Genomic DNA, 22,472 nt, shown 5'->3' with positions numbered 1-22,472 from the left:
ACTTCACCTTCAAAAACATATGATGAAATTACAAACGTTCATTCTTCATCAGAAAATCACCATAAAAAATCGACCTTATTTGATTTGTCAAATAGACCTTCCGGATGTTCCACTTCATCTGAAATAGACACTTCATTTCTTCCTTTTTCCAACGAATTTTCTTCTAATTGCAATTATCAAACGAACTCAAATGACTGGGAAACAAATAATTCAACAATTAATAATCATCTCACTCATAATTCAACTGCATTTTCAAAACCACATGGAAAACAATCTCTCTTTCCAGAAATGATTATATCCATCCAATTGAGTGAAACAAAAAACAGATCAACATATCCTAATCAACACTTTTCAACCCTTCACAATTATCGACATCAAGATTCTCAAAATGCAAGCGTCAATAATCCATTCTTTCATGGTTCTCCAAACAATTCTTATTCACATATTAAAAAACAAAAAGTTCGCATCATCAATGCAACAAAAGCGCAGCTCTTCAGAAAGTTAATGGAAACCACGAATATAAAAATGTCAAAAAGTTCTTTTTACAAAAAGACAAAATTCCTTAAAAGGGCTTCTTGGCGAACTGACTTGTGCAACTTATGTGAAATGTTCAATCATCTGAAGAAAAAAGAAGAATATCTGAAAACAAAATCACAAACATTGAATGATCAAGAGCAACAAACAATAAGGCTTATTGAAAAGCATCGTTTTCTTGCATCAAATCAACGTCAGCACTTCCATCAAATCAAAAAGAACATTTCTTTTTCGGAGGCGTTTGTTTTGTTCGACTTTAAAGAAAATTGGACGCTTCCAATTTGCAAAAATCAAATAAGCCGAGATTATTACGAAAAAGAGGAAATCACACATTTTTGTGTAATTGTTTACATTGTTAACAAGAAAGGAGACAAAGAAAAGCACATTTTTAACTTCTTCTCAAACGCTCTATCTCACGACTACTGTTTCACCATTGAATGCCTGAAGCAAGTTTTGGAAAATGAAATCGTCAAAGAAAAGCAAACTCTTCATTTTGAATGTGATACAGGGCCACACTTTCGGTATTCCCAGCTTATGCATTTTCTCCTTTCTGACAACTCTTCTCCCGTCAAAGGCAAACGAACAACTCTTTCCTTTTTCAGTGAAAAACATGGAAAAAGTGAATGTGATGGAGAATTCGGGAATCTGACAAACTGTGTTAAAAATAACTTGCCCAATGGATCTTCACTTAATAATATTGATGAACTTATGAAATTTCTGAAAGACCATACAGATGACTCATATGATTCCCTCCAAAACAACTCGGATAATAATCAAAAGACAACGCGATATTTTGTCAAGTGTGATACACTTATGTAAATTTTGTTTTTATTTTCTTCTTTTTCTTTACAAACTCAGACACTCTTCTGGAAACAAAATACGACGGAGGAAAATTGAAGCGAAGCCCATAAAGACGTATTAGTTCTATGAGAAACGAGGTCATCAAATTTTCAGATCTGTGTGTTCACCACAAGATTCCCGAGGAAAAGAGTTAATGAACTTTCTTGAAAAAAGCACAAGAGATGAAAGGATGATATAATCCTCAAAAAAATATTCTCGCAAAACAGAAATGTTTGAAATAGGGAATGCTACAAGAAAACTATTAAATGATAGGAAAAAATAGGATACAATTTGATATTAAAGTTCTGGTCTTCTTGATGAGTAATTTTGTTTTTGTTGAATTTTAAATTGAAACGAACGACGTTTTTTTGATTCGTCTGCTGCTCAAGCCAGTAAGTGTTTGCTTCCAACAAATGCTTTCTTGTACCCCAATTTTCGCTCTTGAGTGAAATAAATGGGGCTAGGCTGATTCCGTCCTGGGACTGTGCTGTGACCTGTCCAGCACAGTCCCTTGAAGGTTTTGGGTCCATAATCAGCCTCCCAGGGCAGACAATCATTTAATAAATTCGTTTCAATATTTAAATTCTTTTTTTTCATTAGTTTTGTTTTTTTTTCTGTTTTTCAAATGTCGACATTTGATGTTTTTTTATAATGTATCACATTGCTTTCTATTTTATTTATTCGTTTTTCAATTAATTTTTTGTTCAGTTAAAAGATCAAGAGAAGTATAATATTAATATTGAGTAATTATTCACAAGTTTTCTACACATTTTCAGAGCAGATTGGATTAGTAATTTAAGGAACGTTGAAATAAAAACCAGAACTTTTGTTGATTTTGCTTTGAATAAACGATAATATTTGTATAAATAATTCTCAATTGAGGAGTGAATCATTGAATGATTTATCTATTGACATTGATCAAAAAGGTAATTCATATAGTTTGTTTTCATTGCAACAATATAATATTCTGTTTAAAAAATCAATTGTGAATGATTTATAAATACAACTGTTGCTTTTCAACAATTTGCTGTAACGCTTTCTTTTCAGAAAATTGAAATGCCTGCGAAGCGTTTTTGAAGCACGGAAAAACGCTAAAAAAGATTCATAAATATTACCTAAATGATGAATTACACTTCAATAGAGACAAAAATATTTTTTGGAATTCACTTTTTGATGCAAAGAAGATTTTGAATGCAAAGATAAATGTTTTGTTAATAAGGAAATAAGTGAAAATGAACGAAGAAAGGAACGGAGATAAAAGAATCCGAAAAAAAGAACAGAATTCAGAGAGCGAAGGAAAGTCCAAAGATGAGCATCCAATTGAAAACATAGCTTTTGAATATTATGTACAAATCACAGAAAAATCGACGGGAATCTTATGACGGAGTTTGTTATTGACATCATATTGCTTCGATTTATCATGAAGCTGATTAAGCTTTATTCATCATTTTTTCGTTTTTTTGTTTGAGCGCATTTACACTAATATTTGAAAAAAGATTTTTCTTTCTTTTTCTTTCTTTACATATATGTGATCTGAATTGCTTTTTTTTGATGATAAGAATAAATGTTATTCATATAATAATATTTTCAAGGAAAGTTTCTTTGTTCCCGTTTTGTGAGTGATAGTGTTTAACTTATTTGTGAAATTCACTAATGACAACTTTAATAATGAAATTTCATGTCTTCTTCTTCTCCATCTGATCTAACTTTAGTTGTATTCTCAAATAATCTGGTTTTTTTTTCTTCTTCTCTTCCTTCTCTTTCCTCTTCTACTCCTCCTCTTCTCCTCCTCCTTTTATTTTCCTCCTCCTCTTCATTCCAAAGAAGAAAATAATCTTATGTTACAGCATCAGCGATACGATAACGGCGCAGGCGCCAATTATTTTTCGTCAAGATTTTCAAATTTTCTCTGTCAGATTGTAAGGAAAGACATTCACAGAGATCAACAACGTGAGATGAGTGCAATGCGCGTTGAGAAATTGCTCATAAGATATAATGAATGAGAAAGAAAGAGAAAAAGAAAAGAAGAAGGACTCAGAAATCGAGCTACAACACCACGAGGCAGCGAATGAGATGAGGGCACTGCGATTGGTGCAAAGCGAATGGAAAGAAGACGGAAGGAGAGAAGACGATAAGGCAATCGAAGTGGCTTCGTGGAAGCAAATATTTCATGAAGTGGAAAAAAAGTATCTTGTTGACTAACTGTGGCTACCGGGGGATGATGGAGAGGAGAAGCTGAAGACCGAAATGCAGCAGATGCATGAGAAGAAGGAGAATGATACGAACCTGAAGCATTATATGTATAAACCAATGTCAATACACAATATTTATACACTTACCAAGGCGAAACTTACGTTGCATTTGACTCACTTGTTGTTAATGTTGTTGCTAACGATGATATTCTGGGAGGAATAGCGTTTTGAGGAGCAAATGAAAAAGCTGGTATGGAACAACAAAGAAAAGAGGAGAATGATGATTGAGGAGTACAAACGAGAGATTATGCAGAGAGAGGAGGAGTAGAAAGCAAAGAACTCAGAAAAGTCAAATACCTCAAAAGTTATTACCACAGTTCATCTTTTTGCAGATGTGTCTCAGAAGTCACAAACTGTAAAAGCAGCCCACAAGACATATTAGTGAACACTGTTTATCATCTAACCTCGCTTCCATCCACTTTTTCAATTTACAATATCATCCATGAGTAGCCAATGCAGCCTCTTTCCTTCCAAGTTAAAAAACCAGTTTGGTCAACAAAATTCAGCTTGTCAACTTTCAAGAGATAATCTCCTCCTTTGACGAGCTTGTGTCTGTTATGAAGCAGTACATGATACTATTCTATAAAATTTGTGGAACAGGAGATGACAAAGTGGAATGGAGAGTTATTAAAAGTGACAAGGAAGTTGAAGAGGTTCAGGAAAGAGCATACAGAAAAGGAAAAGGCAAAACTTCATGAGGAGCTGAGGAAGCTGAATGAAGGAGAAAAGACAGGCGAGAAGATGACTGAGAAGTTGAATTAGAAATCAGAGTTGAGGAGACGCATTGAAGAGAAAAAGAGGATTTTGAAGAAGGAGAACGAGTCAAGCAAAGAATTTGTGCAGAACGAAAAGCTGCCACAGTTTGTGAGCTCCCCGATCAGTCAAACTTCTCAGGCATATCCAATATTTTCTTCTTCTCCTGTTTCAACTTCTCCTTATTCTTTTGCAGATGCTTCAAATTTGAGGTTATCTGGTGCAAACATCTTCAAAAGTTTACTGTAAAGATAATTGACTTAACAATTTTTACATATTTCTCATTATGGACGGATTTTAGAGGAGATGTGGCAAAGACAGACGAACAGAAATGTGAAATATGTGTGATTGGTAATAATAGCATTTTTTTGGAGTTATTAAGTATGATTTTCGAAACTTTTTATTTTATGTATATGTACTGAAGGATCAGAATAGATTTTTTTCTAATTAGAAATTTTGTGCTTTCATGAAACAACTTTATTATTTGTTGTTTTCACATTTCTTCTTCTTCTTCTTCTTTCTTATCCATGATTTTTTTGACTCTTTTCAGAATATGCAATTTTCCTATCTCATCTCCTGCGTGACATCTCAGCTATTCAAGCCGCTCTCATCGCGCAAATTCGCTTCCTCTGCCCTTCCAACGAAGATACAATTTCACTTCCGTCTTTTCTCCAAAAATAGAGAACAATAAAAATTTCAACAAACACTTCTTGGCCTTCTGCAACCAGAACTATTCATTTTCCAGATGCAGATGAGCACATCACATGCACCACTTCCTTCTGTGATGATTCATGGAAACCATTGAAGAAGGGATGAAAGAGAGGCAGGGAGAGAAAGCGAGGAAAAAGAAAGGAGGCTTGAACTACCGTTTTGGCAGGATCTGCACACAATATCATCGTTATTGATGCTTCTGAAGGTGCATCAAGAAAATTTTGTGAAGCAGCTGGAAAAGAGAGAGAGAAAGCGAAAACAGAATAATTAAAGGAAGAGAAGAGGAAGAGAGAAGAGAGAAGAGCAAAAAGATAAGGAATTTTAGGAAATAGCCCAGATGATGGAAAAGAAAAAGATAAGCAAGGATAGTCAGAAGAGAAACATGAGAAAGAAGCGAAAGGCTGAAAAGAAGAGAAGGCCAAAGAAGGCACTGAAGAAAAGAATGAGAAGAAAAAAGAGAGAGTGAGAGATAAAAAAAAAGAAAAAGAAATGCAATTATAAAAAGAACTTTATAGTAACTGTTTATGGAGTGAAATTATCTCAAAATGTCTCACTTTGAAATGAACTGTTTGCAATAAATTTATTTGATAAAATGAGTCTCAAATTCAATATTGTTACAATTTTTCTTTTGGACTTAGAAACACAGACATATTGTATTTTTAAAAAACATTATTAGCATTTTTTTAACTGCGAATTGATAATTATTGTGAAGAATAAAAATCCAGTTTTAAAGAAAAGAAAAAATAAAAACGAGAAATATATGGAATTCAATGAAACTGTTATCACAACAATAATATTCGGTTAAATGAGAGAATTAAAAGATTTATAAACAACTGACACTCAATTTATTGCAAAGTTTGACACAATAATAGACAGTGTTGTTGCATATTTGAAACAAACAATAAAGTGGTTTTGTTTTTCATTTTTGTTCACGATTATATAAAACAGAAACATTTGACAAAATTTTTCCAAATTGAAATGATTGCATTTCTATTGGATTGCGCAACATCATCATTATTGATCATAAACATTCATGAAATATGTGCGAACCGTAAAAATTGTTTTTCATCAAAAAAGACAAATATTAAACAAGTTGCGTTTTTTATAATGGTCATCCAATAACAATCATATATAAACTATTTTTCTTTCATTATTGTTGACTTGAAGTTTGATGATTGATATTATTCATGATGCCTGAAAGCATTTTTGATGTTTGAAAACTGTTTTTTCATAATCTTTAACTTATCCCGAAAAAAAGTATGATCCCAAAAATAATTACCCATATCACATTTTTCGGAAGGGAAGCAAATCGATGCATTTGATGGAGAAACAACTGATGGAAATGACGATTGCGAATTAGCTGATAAACTGTTGAAAGTTGACAGATTTCATTTTATATAATCGATTTCAACCAATCTAATTTTTTTCATTTTCAATAACATTATTTAACAAATATTTGGAAATGAGATCACTTTATCACGTTATCGTAATTATTGTTATCGTGTTTTTAAAACCAGAATAAACATGTGTTACAAAAAAATTTTAATTGTCACGTAATTAAGTGATTGAAAATACTTGTCAGTAAATAAAATTTTTCAGTTAATTTTATAAATGCAATATCTTTAACTTAATAATAACAAATTTCAATTTATTAATTATTCTGACTCATTTTTTCAACGAAACAATTTTTCAAAAAAGAAATAGAAATTTTTTTAAACCATTATTCAATTTCAAGAACTGCATTTGATAAATACATGTGAATTCGTTCCTTTAGAATTCAATCTGCAAAGTTTATTGACAAATACAGATGCTAATCATTTCCTCTTTGTGCATGGCAAATTGTGCGAGTGAACTTTTGCAGGAAACGCTTCGAAGCACCTTGATGTGTGATTTGATGTTATTGGAGTATTCTCAATTTCTCAAATCTCTCTGCTTTCATCACCTTCGTATGATACGGCGCAAGGAGCAGGAGTGGGATCAAATATGATGAGAATTCAAAGCCACATATCTTCTTAATCTGTTTGATCTGTTTAATTATTTGCTGCTGCTCTTGGGGATTGTGCAGGATGTGACTGGAATGCTTTATTGGAATGATTGAGCGAATGAGGAAGCCACAAATGAATTTTTTTCTTGGAAAGTGTTAGAGAGCCGAAGCAGAAAGAGAAATGAAGTTTGGTGCAGAAGATGAAAAAGAGGAAAATAAAGAGGAAATTAGAAGATCGACTTTTCAGGAGCAAGGCGGACAAGCACACAAGTGAAGTGACAGAAAACAAGATCCAGGTGACTGGATTGCAGCACTTTCAAAGGCAGAAGTCAACTCATTAATTTAAGCTTCCATCGATTTGCGGTTTATTGCATTTTTGATTTCGCTTCTTCTTTTTCTTTCTTTCTTTGCTCTGGATTCTGCAAGTAATTCTCATCTGCGTCTTCTTCAGCACTTGGATCCGTTCGCTACAATTCTTGCTGAAGCGTTGAGCCGAGCACTTATTTGGATGCAGAAAAATAAGGAGCAGAGAAGACAGTGTAAAAGCAAAGCAATGGAAGTGACGAAAGGATATCCAGTTATCAAGACAATTAGATTATTTCTTTGTTGGATTTGTGATGAAAAGAGAGATTTATTGAAGAATTGAAAAAGACAGCATAAAATAAATATTCTTGATGATTCTTTTTTTATCGTTTCACTTTTTTGGTAAGAGAAGAATAAATGAAAATAAAACACTTTTGAATGAATTTTTGTTATCGATTATGCGAAATGCATATAAAAAGAAATAAAAATAAAATTTAGGTGTTCACAAACAAGCTCCAACTTGTTTCCTCAAACAAATTGTGAATAATCTGACAAATATAAAATAATACATTTTAAGTTATCGTTTATTCGAATCACATCAAAAGTGTTGTTAAATTACAAAACCAACGGTTAATTGCACAATATACGACCGGCTTGGATATTTCATGAAAAGGTTTATTGAGATATATTACAAACACACACACTATTTTAAAATTATAAATTAATGCGGAAACTCACAAAAAATTAAAAATAAAATCAGTAAATACAAATATGTTTAGTGGGAATGATCAAATTTTTTGATCAACACATTTTCAAAATATCAATTGTTTTTAATGGAAATGGAAGATCATGAAATGAAAATACATCATCTGAACAAAATGTTCCACAGTACTGATGATACATGGGACTGGTTTCAAAGGGATGTTTTGGATGCAAGATACAAAGAGTGCAGACAATGCAGAAGAGAAATGTCTTTATGTAAAAGAAATCCTAACTCAAGACAATGGAGATGCTACAGATGTGACAGAACAATTAGTTTACTTGCAGGTTTATCCATTGAAAATCAAAAAGTCGGATTAAACAAAATCATGCACATCTTGTTATATAAATGGATAAAATTATCAATTACTCAAACCTCTCTTCTTCTTGGAATTCATAGGAATACTGCAGGTTTTTATTATTCTTTGGGTGCAGCTTCTATGTCCAAAATTGCAGTGAATTCATTTGAACCACTAAGAGGTCTGGATTCAATCGTAGAAATAGACGAGGCGATTTTGCACAAAAGGAAATTTCACAAAGGAAGTTTAAAAAAGCAAATATGGTTATTTTGAGCAGTTCAAAGAAATCCAGAAGGAAAAATGGAAAATTTTTTATCGTTCTTGTTGCAAACAGGAAAAAAAACACACTTATACTAATCATCAAAGCCAATATTTTGCCTGGAACGACAATTCATAGCGATGAATGGAAAGCGTATGCCTCTTTGGAAGAGATAGTGTATACACATAAAATTGTTTGTCACAAGTTTCACTTTCATGATCCAGAAAGCGAAATTTGTACGAATATGATTGAAGGCAATTGAAGTCAGTTTCGCAGGGAAATGCCTAAAAATGGTATAAAAAAAAAATTTATTGACGATTACATATCCTCATTTGTTTTTAGCAAGACAAGAGAGCTATCATTTGTAGAAACTGTCAAAGCGATTTGCAGATACAAACCAGAAGAATTTATTGAAGAAGAGGAGGAAGACAATGAAGAAGATGATGACGAAGAAGATGATCCTGTCATGTTTACTGAAGATGAAGCAACTTCTGATGATTCTTTGGAAGGAAGTGACGGGGCTGAACATTCTGAAAATGAGCCAGAATAAACAAAAAAACAATAACTTTCACTCATTATTATTTAATCGCATTATTCGTTTCATAATAAATACTGAAAAACAAAATTTTTTATCTGTTTATTTAGGCAAATGGGATTTTGATCATTTTTTTGAAATTAAAAATTTTCACGTTTCCGCAAGAAATCTGTAAAAAATATTGATCGAGAAAGATATAATGTGCTATGTATTTGTTATATTTAACAGAATTTCAAACGGTCGTATATTGTGCAATAACCAACCAACGAAACAAAGATGTTGCATTTTTTAGTAACTAAATGAAATGAATTTGATAAAATTTTCATGAATGATTGGAAAAATTAAATGACATATTATCATAATATTTTTCATTCACATAAGAAATTATTCCATTAAAGCTTAAAATGATATCTTCAAATCATTCTTCTTCCATCTTTTCAAGCATCTACCTTTTCAACTCTTTTCGTTTCATTTCTTTCGATTCATTTTTCTCCTCTTCATTTAATCTTTTTGAAATTTTCATGAAGAAGTGAAAGCATTGATGTGACATTTACTATAAAATATTTGTCGATGAAACTACCTCAAAAGTTCATCAACTATCCCACTTTTCAGAAACACTTCAGCTGCTGCGGCTCTATTGCTCGCAGCTTCTTCAAATTAATGGATTGCTCGCAAATATCTATTTATTATGCTTTGTTGCTCGAAACACCTTTGCAATACGATTTATAAGCACAAGAAATGCTTCATTCAACAATTGACAAGTTGATAGGTAATTGTCAATTATTGTAAGTCATCGAATAAAAAGAAGCTTCTCTTTCGTTTCTTTTTCTCTTTCCTCTTCTTTTCCTCTCTTATATCAACATGCACTATTATCACTTCCAACTCTCTTTTTTCATCTCTTGGAAAATGCAGTTCATTCACAAAAGTATCTTCCAAGCTGTCATCATGGAAGAATCTGTTGATCAAAAAGTCCCAAGTACACTGATACGCAAGTTGCGTCAGATTGTGATGCTCCTGATGAAATAAAATTATTTCAATCGTTTCATAAATGTCAGTTCTTTCTGGACTTTCTGATAAACGAATAATGAAATCTGAAAAATCAAAATACATTTAAATCTTCCATACAATACATCCAAAACTTCGAAATGCAATCATAATTTCTTGTTCTCTTTCGTTTTCAACAACATTTTTCTTCGCTTTAAGAAATAATCCATAAATCATCGAGAATATGACTTCCTCCAAATTGTTATGGAAATCGGATTTAATGAGAATTTCTTTTCACATTCATTAGCTATCTTTCTTTTGAAAAAAAACATCTCCAAAATCATATATTCTTAATATTTGAATTGAAAAGTTCGAAAATCCAACATGTCTTCTTTTCATTCAAAACAAAGATATGAATATATTTTTTCAAGTGGTTTGTGAATAATAACAATCAATAATATGTGTATAATTTTCGATATTTATCATTAATTTTTATTTTGAAGTGCTGGAAACTGATATTTTTTTGCAGTTAATCACAGAAAATCACAGACGGTCATTGACACAACTGACAGTCTGACGATCATAATATTCCGATATTGACTTTTTGTCAGTTATCAAAGAAAAAACATAATATTGAAAAACTTCTTTTAAATTAAAATTAATTAATAATATTTAAATACAAAATATGATATCTAAGAAAAAAAGGTTCTGACGGACAAAATCGTAACTCGGTCCGTCAGAAACCGAAAATTGATTGTCAATGGTCATAAAGAAACACATGTTTAAACCAGAATACTTAGGTTTTGTACTGTTCATTTAAGTTTTATTTTTTTTTGGATTTATTTTTTATTTTTTTTCAAAATTGAAGAAAACTCAATAAGATTCAAATAAAAATCGAAAAATAAACAACAACGACTGACATGATCCGAAGATATCGTCATCTTCAAATTTCACATATTTGTAATTACAGATATCGCATAAAATACTGGACATCGCACAAAATTCTAGACAAGATCGATTTCTCAATAACTGCAAGAGGAATAATTCTGACAATTTTCCTCAAAATATATCTCATCAATGCAAACTTATTTGATAAATAAAACTCTCAAATCAGCTTCATTTGTGCTCAGAAAAAATAATTCTTGAAATTTCGGAGTGACTCAAAATCCTATTTCTCCGAGATTTTAATTATAATTTTTCCTAAGCGCAAATGAAGCTATTTTGAAAGTTTTGTTAATCAAATGAGTTTGCATTGATGAGATATATTTTGAGGAAAATTGTCAGAATTATTCCACTTGCGGTTATTGAGTTATCGATCTTGTCCGGTATTTTGTGCGATGTCCGGTATTTTATACGATATCTGTACTTAATCTTTTTAACCTATTTCAATAACGAATATAATTGTTTTGTGATTCGGAAATGAATTTTTTTTATATTCAAATTTTCACTCAATAATTTGTTATTTTTATTTTTTTGGGTTTTGATCAAAATAAATTTTTTATTTTTGAGCACAAGTTTTTTGAAAAAAAGGAATATCTAAATAAATTCATTTGCACTTTTATTTTAAAATATTGAAGAATGATTTATCTTCAATGTTTATTTTAAAAAAAAAAAAACAAATAAATGTGAAATTTCTAATTGAAAAATAATTTTTGATCTAAGGGAAAAAAAATTGCTTTTTTATCGAACCCTCAAAATTATAATTGATGATTATTTCACATCATTTTTATCGGATACAACTTTTTTCATTAAAATTTGATGGAATTATATCGCTCTTAATATTTTTTTCACTATTATTTATTTTGATCACAAAAATTAAAAAAAAATTTTTTTCTCCAAAACCATTAACTTCCGACATGCGACAATAGCATAATAACAATGTTCAATGTATTGTTGAATTACCAACAAATTTTCAATAAGATCTGAAGATGACGATATCTTCGGATTATACCAAAATGAGTTGAAATAGGGAACACTTATTGTTCATGATATTGTTATTGCAGAAACAAAAATTTAACAAAAATCTTTTTAAAAAAAATTTTTTTTATCAAAACTCGAACTAAAGTATGATTTCAAAAAGGATCAGCCATATTTATCATTTTTTATGTTGAGAGGAGAATAATTTTTTTTGTTTGGTTTGAAATTGGTATATCTGGTTTTAGTTAAAACGAAACGCAATGAATGTTGCTCATTGTTTTCACATCAACTGCATATTTGTCGTTTTAATTGTTGTTTTGTCTATTATTTTTAAATAAAAATTATCATTCGACAAACATTTAATGAAAGAATTTTCTAACTTTTATTAAAAAATAACACTGAGCGTCGTGAAGTTAAAATTGAACACGTCCGTCACCAATTTTCCATTTTTTTATAGAAAAAAATTGCAAAAAACCAATTCAGTGAATATGCAGATCATTTGAATCTTTTTATTATCTCATTTCGTAAATATTTGGGTGATTCTTTTTGAAATGTCACAAATGTTTAATTTTCAAATACTTCAATAATTTTATATTTTCCCAAATATTTTGTTGACAAATATCAAACTTCACTTCAATGGAATCAATTACTTGATAATGTTATTTCAAACATTCTTGAGGAGATTTGTGAGCTGAAACAGAAATTTGAGCAAAATAAGAAATATTTGAAGTATTTGAAAATTAAACATTTGTGATTTTTCAAAAAGAATCACACATCTTTAAGATCCAAATAATTAAAAATTGTGATTTCAAAAAGAATCACCCATTTCGATGATCAATTTGTCCCATCATTACATAAAAAAGAAACAAAACAAAATGGTCTTTTTCATTCCAGACTACAATAGCGTTATAAGATGCTTCGCAGTTACAAATGTGTTTATTAACAAAACAAATTTCAAATTTTCACCATTTTTTTCATCTTTGTATTCGCAAATATCTTATTTATATTTTTATGCCACTGCTTCTGAACGCTATTCTTTATTAATATGTGTAATTATTTTAGAAATAATATATTATCCGTCAAAATTCACTGTTTGAATATGGGTCATTATTTTTCATATCGTAACTTTGTTCGAAGAAAGATCTTTTTTTAAGGAATTGTGGTATGAAAAGAAATAATCTCAAATACATATATATAAATAAATAGAAAAAGAATTGTGAAGGAATTATTGAATAATAAGTGAAATTGAGAAAAATTTGAAAATTCCATTATTGCATTTAATTTTTGAGTTATTTCTTTTATTTGAATTATTTGGTATCACAGAACCCAACAAGTTTAATTATTGTTTGTAGATAATTTAAATTTGAGTATGATATAATAGCATAACTTTTTTTAGATGATCCGTATGAGCTATCATCAGAAAATAAATAATTGATTTATTTTTGATAATTTTAGAGAAATTGAAAGGTTTTTATTTTGGAAGCTGCGTTTTATTAGACTTTTTGAATGTTAAGAACGATTTATTTTAGATTTAATGTGGTTTGGGGTGTTTCAAGAGAATTTACGTTTACGAAATTTTATTACGAATAAATGAGGAAGTAAATCAAAAAGAGAAAATAAAAATTGAAAGAAACATGAACATTATTGATTAGGTTTTGAGGAGATGAGAAAAATGAAGAACACTGACATTGCAATGTTTTTTTACACAATTTCTTAAATTTTCAATGTTATCTTCATATTTCTTCGTACAAAACATTTATCATAACTTTGTAGAAAAGTTTATTGTTTTTGATATGTACACTTCATTCGTCATTGAGAAGAATAATAATTAATCTGAAATTTCAAGAGATCCTTTCCTTTTTTGAGAAGTTTGATTGAAAAACTCAAAAAACAAAATACAAAAATTTGATGTATCTTAAAACATTTGATTTGCAATAGCAATTACAATTATTCTATTTATAATGATCAGGGAACAGGAAAAATGAAGAAAAATATGAGAAAACAAACAAAAAAAGGTGAGGAAAAACAAGTGAAATCAATGAAAGCCAAATATATTTTTTTTAATTGCAAATATTCATAATATTCATCGAAATAAGTCAAAAATTTGACTGAGCAATAACGTGAAATGCCAGTGCTTCATCTTTTTGTATTCTCTATGTAATGGCAAACTCAGAAAGACAAATGAAAGATTTATCATCTTTGACACTAACAACAATAATACTAAATGGATGATAAAATGAAACGAAAATTCAATAAGCCATAAGATGAATATACTTGAAAGAGATTTATCTGTTAATTTTTTTTATCCAACTTGTTCTTTATCATCTGTTGTTTTTGGACAAAACTTATTTTTCCAAAAAATCCGTTCCTCTTACCCTTCAGCCTTGCATCTGTTTGTTCTTTTTTTTTTTGATTCTTCTTCTTCCCTTCCTCAATCTCATTCTTTTCAGATATTTGTAACAAAGTGCTTCCTTTTCTTACCAACGAACGAAATCTTCTTTTCTCCAATCTCAATAGTCATTGCTTCGCTTGTGTGACTCCCGTCCATCAGCGTGATTGTCAAGCTAATCTGTACCTCACACACCTCAAACGCTTTCTTCACTGTCAGGCACGGATTTGTTGTATTTGCCCCACAAAGTAGAGATGTATCATTTCCATTCACCGAAACATAAATCGTCTTGTCCTTCAGCCAATTTTTTTTGATGTTTGATCAAATGTCCAAGAACTTGCATCTGCATAATTGTATGTAAAGCAGATCCTTCTGTTATCTGTGTATGTGGTGTAACATTCATGGAATGGATTTCCTGAATCCAAATACAGATTGTGCGTATCGACACACTCAACGTCATGTCCACGTGGATTGGTTGCATCCTTGCAACTGCATTCATGAAAAAACAAAAAATAGCAATAAATTCCATTGTCTGGCTTTTCTGTTTTTTCTTGTCTGAAGGACAACCCTCCACCCTCTTGCCTGGCGGAACATGGAATAAACTGAACGCTCCTCATTTTGAATTGCGTTGCAGGAACAGTAGGACAATACATTCCTCCACCGCCTGTGATTGAAAGTGAACATGAAGTGAAGAAACACTCAAATACGCAAGCGCTTTCCCCTTTGCTGTTTTCTGTTCCAATACAGCCGGATTCCGAAATCTGAAAAGAATTAAGATAAAGCCCTCCTCCATTATTAACTGCTTTGCATTTCTGGAACTCGAACCCACTGATCCTGACACATGATGAAATTGATTCAGCAAATATTCCTCCTCCATAATAATTATTTGCTGTACAAGCATTGAACGAGTTGTTCTCTATCCGGATAGAATTGATAGAAGCACACAAAATTCCTCCACCATCCCAATATGCAGTGCAGTCATTGAACGAACAAAATTTCACTGATAGTGTTCCCGATCCCAGATTATACATATTAATCGCCCCTCCACTCGAAACTCCATCTGTATTAGATCCACTTGTCCCAGTTGTTTTTGACCCATTCCACACACACCAGGAGAACGAATTCGCCCCATTGTCTGCTATCTGTTGTCTCGCTGGTTTCGATGGATTCCCCTCACTCCCGCTGATTGCAACATTCTGAGAGCGAATACATCCGACAAATGAGGTGTTCGAAGCATCTAGGGAAGATGAAGGGTTGTTTAGTGAGGGTACAACGCCCCCATCATACACATCCCACACTGATGAAAATGAGCATCCACTCATCAGAAATGATGTTTGGCTCATCCCTTCTCCCAGTTGCCTTGTTTTCTGTGGGTTTGTGGAGATGTTGAAGAAGGTCAGCTGGCTGAGCGTCACAAGGGGTGTCAGGGGAGGTGCCAGAAACGGGGCTGATGAAACACAAAAAGATGAGAAATCCGATTCACTCACCAATACACTCCCTGCTCCTTCACTTTCTTCTTCGCTTCCTTCTTCTCTTTCTTCTCCACCTCTTCTTCCTCCGCCTCCTCGTTTTCCTCCTCTCTCTCCTCCTTCATCTCTTCCGCTTCCCCTTTCCCATCCTCCACCTTCTCTCTCACTCCTCGTCTACACCATTCCTCTCAATAAAATATTTCTCATAACCCTATAAATCTTACAATCCTTTTCACCTCTCTATCAGCTGCTTATAAAAGGAATCTTGTTAAAAAACTATGAAAAAGCTCCTTTTCTCTGTCAATGCCTCTTATATATAGCGATCCTATAAACCTCTTTCCCCGGCTGATCCATTTGATTCTCCTTCACTTTCAATCGTTTGATGCAATTTCACTCCCTTGAAGTTTTACGAAAGCACCAGCAAAAACAATTTTGTTCAAATAAGTGAAAAGAAAAAACAATAAATCATATTTTTTAAAGAGGTCAAATAATATCACCAATAAAAATGTCATACCTTTGTTTCCCTTTTCTCTCGCTCACTTGAGTCAAAGAATCACTGCGTTCCTTTTCTCCTCATCCCTTCCGTCATTTTCAACAAAAACAAAACACACTGCAATCTTCATCCATAAAGATGTTCCTTTTGAAAGTGTTCATTAAGGATATTCCCATCTCCTTTTTTGAATAATTCTTTGTTGAAGTGACTTTCCTCTATTTTTCAGTAAAATCTCTTTTCTCTTTTTTCTTCTTCATGCACTCCCTCTATTCGTGTTACCATCTCATTCCCTTCTTTCAGCTCTTCTTCCAATACTCAAAAAAATTCATTCTTCTAATCCAACTTTTTTTCCTCCTTCATCTCATTTTCTTTTCCCTATCTTCTGCTTCAACTTCCGCTTCTTTTCTTCTTCTCGAATTTTTGTCATATTTCTTCTTCTGCTGTATCATCATTTTTCCATTCCCTCCTTTAACTTTTAACAAGATTCATCGTATATACCTTCCAAAACCTTCAAATAAAAACATCTTCTTTTCCATTCATTTCATTTATATTTTGCTCCAGCTCATCCCTCAATGCTTCCCTCCAATTATTATTTCCTGATTTCTTTTAATGCATCCAATATCCCCTCTTTCCATATTCCTTGTTCATTCATTGTCGTTGAACATTCTTGCAAAATTCCTAATTTCATAAATAAAAAATAACATATGATAAAAAATATTAATAAAAATATACAAACCTATATCTTTCACATGACCGCCTTTCGCTCGAACAACTCCGAAAACTCCATTCAATAAAAAACTGGTTAAGAAGAAGATTCCATCTGAAGAATCCCTTCCTATCCCTTTTCGCTGTATAGATTTCTTCTTCTCCACATTTCCCCTCAAAACAACAGCAATACCACTCCACCAAATGTCTAAACCCCTTTGCCCAAATCTATTCCCCTTCACTCCCTGTTACTTCTTCTCCAAACATCTTTCTTTAAATCAAAGTTAAATATCTCCATCCTTTTTCTGTATCTGGTGCAAGATACCCTCTCATAGTCAGCACCGCATCTCGATCCATCCCGGTCACGAATCCATCCCCACACCTCCAATGCAAAGTGCCAGCGCTGATGTTCCTTCTTCTCGTCTTCCTCCACCCCCACCTCCAACACTTGTCCTGCGAATGAGATGCGCGGCCTAACAGTCATCAAAGTTTGATATAAAAATATAAAAACAACTTCCCCTCTTCCTTTCCTCATCTTCTCCAAATATTTCCGTTCTGTCAACAAAGCCCATCTGCTCCTTCTTCGCTTTCTTTCTGCTTCCTGAAATAAATATTGATCAAAGTCCAAACTTCTGTTCTGCTTCTGTTAAAATAATTTTTACTTCCAAATTCATTTAAATAAACGAGGAAGAAGGCGAAGACGAAGACGAAGACGAAGACGAAGACGAAGAAGAAGAAGAAGAAGAAGAGGAGGAGGAGGAGGAGGAAGAGGAGGAGGAAGAGGAGGAGAAGTGGAAGACGAAGGATGGCAGATTCTGGATGTTCAATTGCTATTTGAAGTGCAGTCGTATTTAGAATGTCAAACTTTGTTCAGCAGATATGCATTTCGAAGCAATGCATGAATATTTGGAAGTGATGAAGAGAAATTGTTTTATAAGGAGCTGAGCATGGAGAGAGAGAGAGAGAGAGGATGAGGGAGAGAGAGGTGGAGGGAAAGAAAGATAAAGAGAAAGATAAAGAAAGAGAAATAGAGAGAGAATGAAAAGGAAGAGAAGAAAAAAGAGAAGAAAGAAGAGAAGAAGAAGAATATTATCCATTATGAATCTGATGGATATGTTAGATTGATAGAAGTGATAAGAACGAAACAAAGGAATACAAATATTGTTTCTTTTTCTTCTTCTTCTCTTTCTTCATCAAATTCTTCTTCTTTTTCGTCGTCGTTGTCGTCATCAATATTATCTCTTTTTTCTCTTTTTTCTTCTATCAATTCCAATAATAATAATAATTTTAATTATAAAACTTCTCTATCTCTTTCTTCTTCTTCTTTTTCTTGATTTTTTATCAACTGCTTTGTATATAATAACATTTCGTTTTTAATATTATCTAACACGCAATAAATCTAAAATAAATCGTTCTTAACATTCAAAAAGTCTAATAAAACGCAGCTTCCAAAATAAAAACCTTTCAATTTCTCTAAAATTATCAAAAATAAATCAATTATTTATTTTCTGATGATAGCTCATACGGATCATCTAAAAAAAGTTATGCTATTATATCATACTCAAATTTAAATAATCTACAAACAATAATTAAACTTGTTGGGTTCTGTGATACCAAATAATTCAAATAAAAGAAATAACTCAAAAATTAAATGCAATAATGGAATTTTCAAATTTTTCTCAATTTCACTTATTATTCAATAATTCCTTCACAATTCTTTTTCTATTTATTTATATATATGTATTTGAGATTATTTCTTTTCATACCACAATTCCTTAAAAAAAGATCTTTCTTCGAACAAAGTTACGATATGAATAATATAGACCCATATTAACAAATAATATTCATATATGTCTCAAATTTTTTGAAAAGTGACATCAGATCAAAAATTTGACCCATGGCAGATTATTCATTATCATTCCGTTTCCATTATTATTTTGAAAAATGAAAAAAAAGAACAAAAATGCTTATCAGATTATTGCAAACTTTTGATAAAACGCATTGAGACAAGTTTGCTCCTCAAAAATGAGTCTTGAAAGCCCTTTTATATATTTATTCTCATTTTGTTTTATATTTATTTATTTATAATGATCTTAAACCCTCCTGCCTAGCACGTCATCGTGCGGAGGATGTGTAGAGAGCCTGCGGATGAAGGTGCAGCTCCTGGCTCCACTCCCTTTCTTTTTAGAGGTGCTTCTGAAGTTTTCTTAACCTGTAATTCGATTTTTCTGAGTTCTTTATCATCTGTCCTAAACAACTCACATCACGCTTCCTCCGGTCAATGCCCAACTTTTTCTGTGAGGCAGTGTGTTTGCTTCCAGTCAGCTCGCTTACGCTGCTGGGAATTATGAGGGGTGTTCCCCGACGCTAGGGTGATCGGGATGAGGAGTTCTGTGACAAAGCTATTTCTCTTTGTTTTCTCTTTTCTCAAAGCTTGAAGTCTTGTCTCTTTAACTTTTTTCCTCTTCTTATATCAAATTCTCCCCCAGCTTCCGATAATTTCACTGTGCATTCTTTCATTAATGTTTCCGCTTTCTCGACTCTCATATCCTTCCTTTCTCTTCCCATCTCCAACTTTTTTTTTCTTCTCCATGAGGGGGTTCCTGGAAGTAGATCGTCAACAGGATCCATTTCATATCTTGAGCAGGTTAAAAGTTAAAATTTTTGTGCCACCCTTAATCCTTGTTCCCCTCTTGCATGCGCAAAACTCACTTTCCAATCTGTACCTTTTCTTTTTGATATGTGTATTATTACTTAATATCTAATCGAGAGCACGGTCAAAGGATCGTGTATTTCATACTCTCTTTGAATCGCTTCTAATTCTTCCTTTATTCTCTACATATTTGAAGGCTAACCTTTCTTTAATATCAAACCATCCATGTTTATCCTTTTAAGTTGTCCTGAATTAATCCAACCAATGTTGGATCTCTTTCTCTGCATCGATGAGTATGTTTAAATGTTAATTAATATCGACTTTTATAGTCTCCCTTTCTGTTATCTTTATCTGCACTTCAATAGATACGGGATTCTTTTTTAATATATAACACTCACTTCTCTAACTCTCCAGCTCAGCTGGCTCTTAAGTTACAAAATTATTGTGAGTATGAGGGCTCTCCTCTAAAGTGCTTGTGTGCCTATCGAGTTGAATGTGGTTTCTTCCCCCTTTGCAATAATTTTTAACAACACATCGATTTATTTTGCTTGCCACTTCTTGGCTTATCTCTAAAATGAGTTTAAAGAGATGAATCAATATCATACCCCTTAGTCCTAATATCTCTGAAAAGATTAATAGACTTGAAAACTCTTCATCCAGCTTAATTAATCTTTCCATTTGAAAGTTTTGTATTGAATAGAGTTTAAATAAATTCTTCCATAATCCACTTTGCATCTTTGTTTGTGAGGGGGTCAGTGTCATCCATGCTCTCTCTATCTAGAAATTGCTTGAATCTTCGCAACGCTCTCCACGTATCTTTTTCGCACTTCTGATTTTTTTGTGTTGCTGCCGCTATGTCCTTAGCTCCTTCATATTCTCCCCATGTTAAGAAGAGGTCTCTTCCTTGGTTATTCTCTTCTCCAGTGTGACGGATATCACCTCTCCTGGGGGTAGTTTCCAGCCTTCCCTTCTCATCTTCGCTCCCGGTATCATGCACTCCTGAAAGGTCCCCAGGGTCTTTATCGAATGCCCAGGCTGCAGTAGCGGGGTCCAGGTCTGCCCCCGCCAGGCTGGTAGAATCAGAATCGTTTGTTCCCTCTGAGCTTCGTTCATCTTCTCTTTCATCACTCGTCCAATGTTTCTCAGGAACGGGTGGACTAGCACTATATCGTTTTCTGGTGTTTCTCTCTCTCTCTTCCCTCTCAGAGAGGATAGTCTTCAAGTACTTCCGCAGGGCACCGGCGCAATCTGTTCTAAAGTTGTATCTAGTATTCTCGGTGCGATTGTTTGTAATATCTCTGCGACTTTCTCCCCTCTCAGTGCATAGTCCGGCTTTCTCGCCATCCGGCTGAGTGCATCTGCTTCCGTGTTCTGCTCTCCCGGGAGGTGCTCCGTCTGTATTGTTATGTCCAGGCTCTTCAATTTCTTCTCTAATTCTCTCAGTGTTGTAATGAGCGATGGCACTCCTCTCTTCTTCTGGATTGTCCATCTCGTGGACATGTTGTCTGTCATCAGACAGATATGGTCTATCTTCTGTTCTTTCAGCCATGCTCCTTTCCTTTCTAAGGTCCTCAACACTGCTCTGGACTCCTTCTCGTTTATCGCTAACGCTCTCTCCTGGAGGGTCCAACTCCCGTGGACATATATCTTCTCCTCTTTGTTCACTGATGGTATTGTTAGTACTGCACCCCATCCCAGCTCTGAAGCGTCTGTTATTAACTCTGCTGGTCTGTTCCTTCTCCTCAGACTCCTTGGTCTGTTCTCTCGCAGGGTTTTCCTCCAATGTGTTAATTCTCCTAACATCATTGGGTTGGGTATCACCGTCCCGTTCCAGCCTCCGCGGGCTATTGCATGCCTCAGTACGTATTGCATGCGTTTCATCTACAAACTCGCTGGTGGGTGTTGTAGTCTCACAAAATTCAACCTCCCGAGGAGTGCTGTTAAACCCCTCGTCTTTTGCTTCCTCCTTTTCTTTGCATGTGCTATCCATTTTCACACATCCTCCAGGAGCAGCACTCTCTTCCTCTCTTGGAGCGTCACTTCCATCTTCTCTGAATTCCAACTCCATCCCAAAAACTCCACGCTCCTTGCGGGTTCCAGTTTCAGCTTCTCCGGCAGTATCCAACTTAAATTTCTCTTCAACTGAGCAATCACATATGAGATCGATCTCAATGCATCCCTGTCTGGGTGCATGAGGAGGATGTCGTCCAGATATATCACCAGCTTTACCATCCAATGTTCTCTGATATATGACGCTGCCCGTCTCATTATCTTTGTGAATACTCTGGGCACGTCCTTTGCTCCAAATGGCATCCCCACGTAAGTGTAACATTGATTTTGAAAGCTGAAGCACAGATAGGGACTGAACTGCTCGTCCACTTTGACATGTTGATAAGCACTCGATATGTCGAGCGTAGTCATCCAATCGTTCTCCTGCAGGAGTTCCACCACTGTCTCCTGGTAATCCATCTTTCAGTGTTTTCCAAGCACTTCCTCGTTTGGAGCTCTGCAGTCCAAGATCTTTCTCCACTTCCCGTTCTTCTTTATCACAATGAATGTCGGGTTGAACCACTTCACCTCCGACTCCTGTATGGGCTTCACCACTCCTTCCTTCAATTCCTCCTCCAAGAGGG

The 22,472-nt window shown here is 33.5% G+C and overlaps 3 protein-coding genes across 3 annotated transcripts; 2 read left to right on the top strand and 1 right to left on the bottom strand.

Moving 5' to 3' along the window:
• Positions 1-3,369: 3,369 nt before the first annotated feature.
• Positions 3,370-3,576, top strand: MONOS_17232 (uncharacterized protein; the record flags this gene model as incomplete). The annotated part of the gene is made up of 1 exon (XM_067870132.1): positions 3,370-3,576. The coding sequence occupies one exon, from the start codon at positions 3,370-3,372 to the stop codon at positions 3,574-3,576; it is 207 nt and encodes a 68-aa protein (XP_067732726.1).
• A 4,731-nt stretch (positions 3,577-8,307) lies between these two features.
• On the top strand, positions 8,308-9,244 carry MONOS_11773 (uncharacterized protein; the record flags this gene model as incomplete). The annotated part of the gene is made up of 4 exons (XM_067864337.1): positions 8,308-8,424; positions 8,615-8,679; positions 8,770-8,871; positions 9,037-9,244. 4 exons carry the CDS (start codon positions 8,308-8,310, stop codon positions 9,242-9,244), a joined length of 492 nt encoding a protein of 163 aa, XP_067732725.1.
• A 5,571-nt stretch (positions 9,245-14,815) lies between these two features.
• Positions 14,816-16,342, bottom strand: MONOS_15980 (uncharacterized protein; the record flags this gene model as incomplete). The annotated part of the gene is made up of 3 exons (XM_067868885.1): positions 14,816-15,008; positions 15,087-16,162; positions 16,322-16,342. The coding sequence occupies 3 exons, from the start codon at positions 16,340-16,342 to the stop codon at positions 14,816-14,818; spliced, it is 1,290 nt and encodes a 429-aa protein (XP_067732724.1).
• Positions 16,343-22,472: the final 6,130 nt, after the last annotated feature.

Source organism: Monocercomonoides exilis, assembly GCF_001643675.1.
Source record: "Monocercomonoides exilis strain PA203 chromosome Unknown scaffold9-1957334, whole genome shotgun sequence".
NCBI lineage: Eukaryota > Preaxostyla > Oxymonadida > Polymastigidae > Monocercomonoides > Monocercomonoides exilis.
This window is presented reverse-complemented; position numbering and strand designations above follow the sequence as displayed.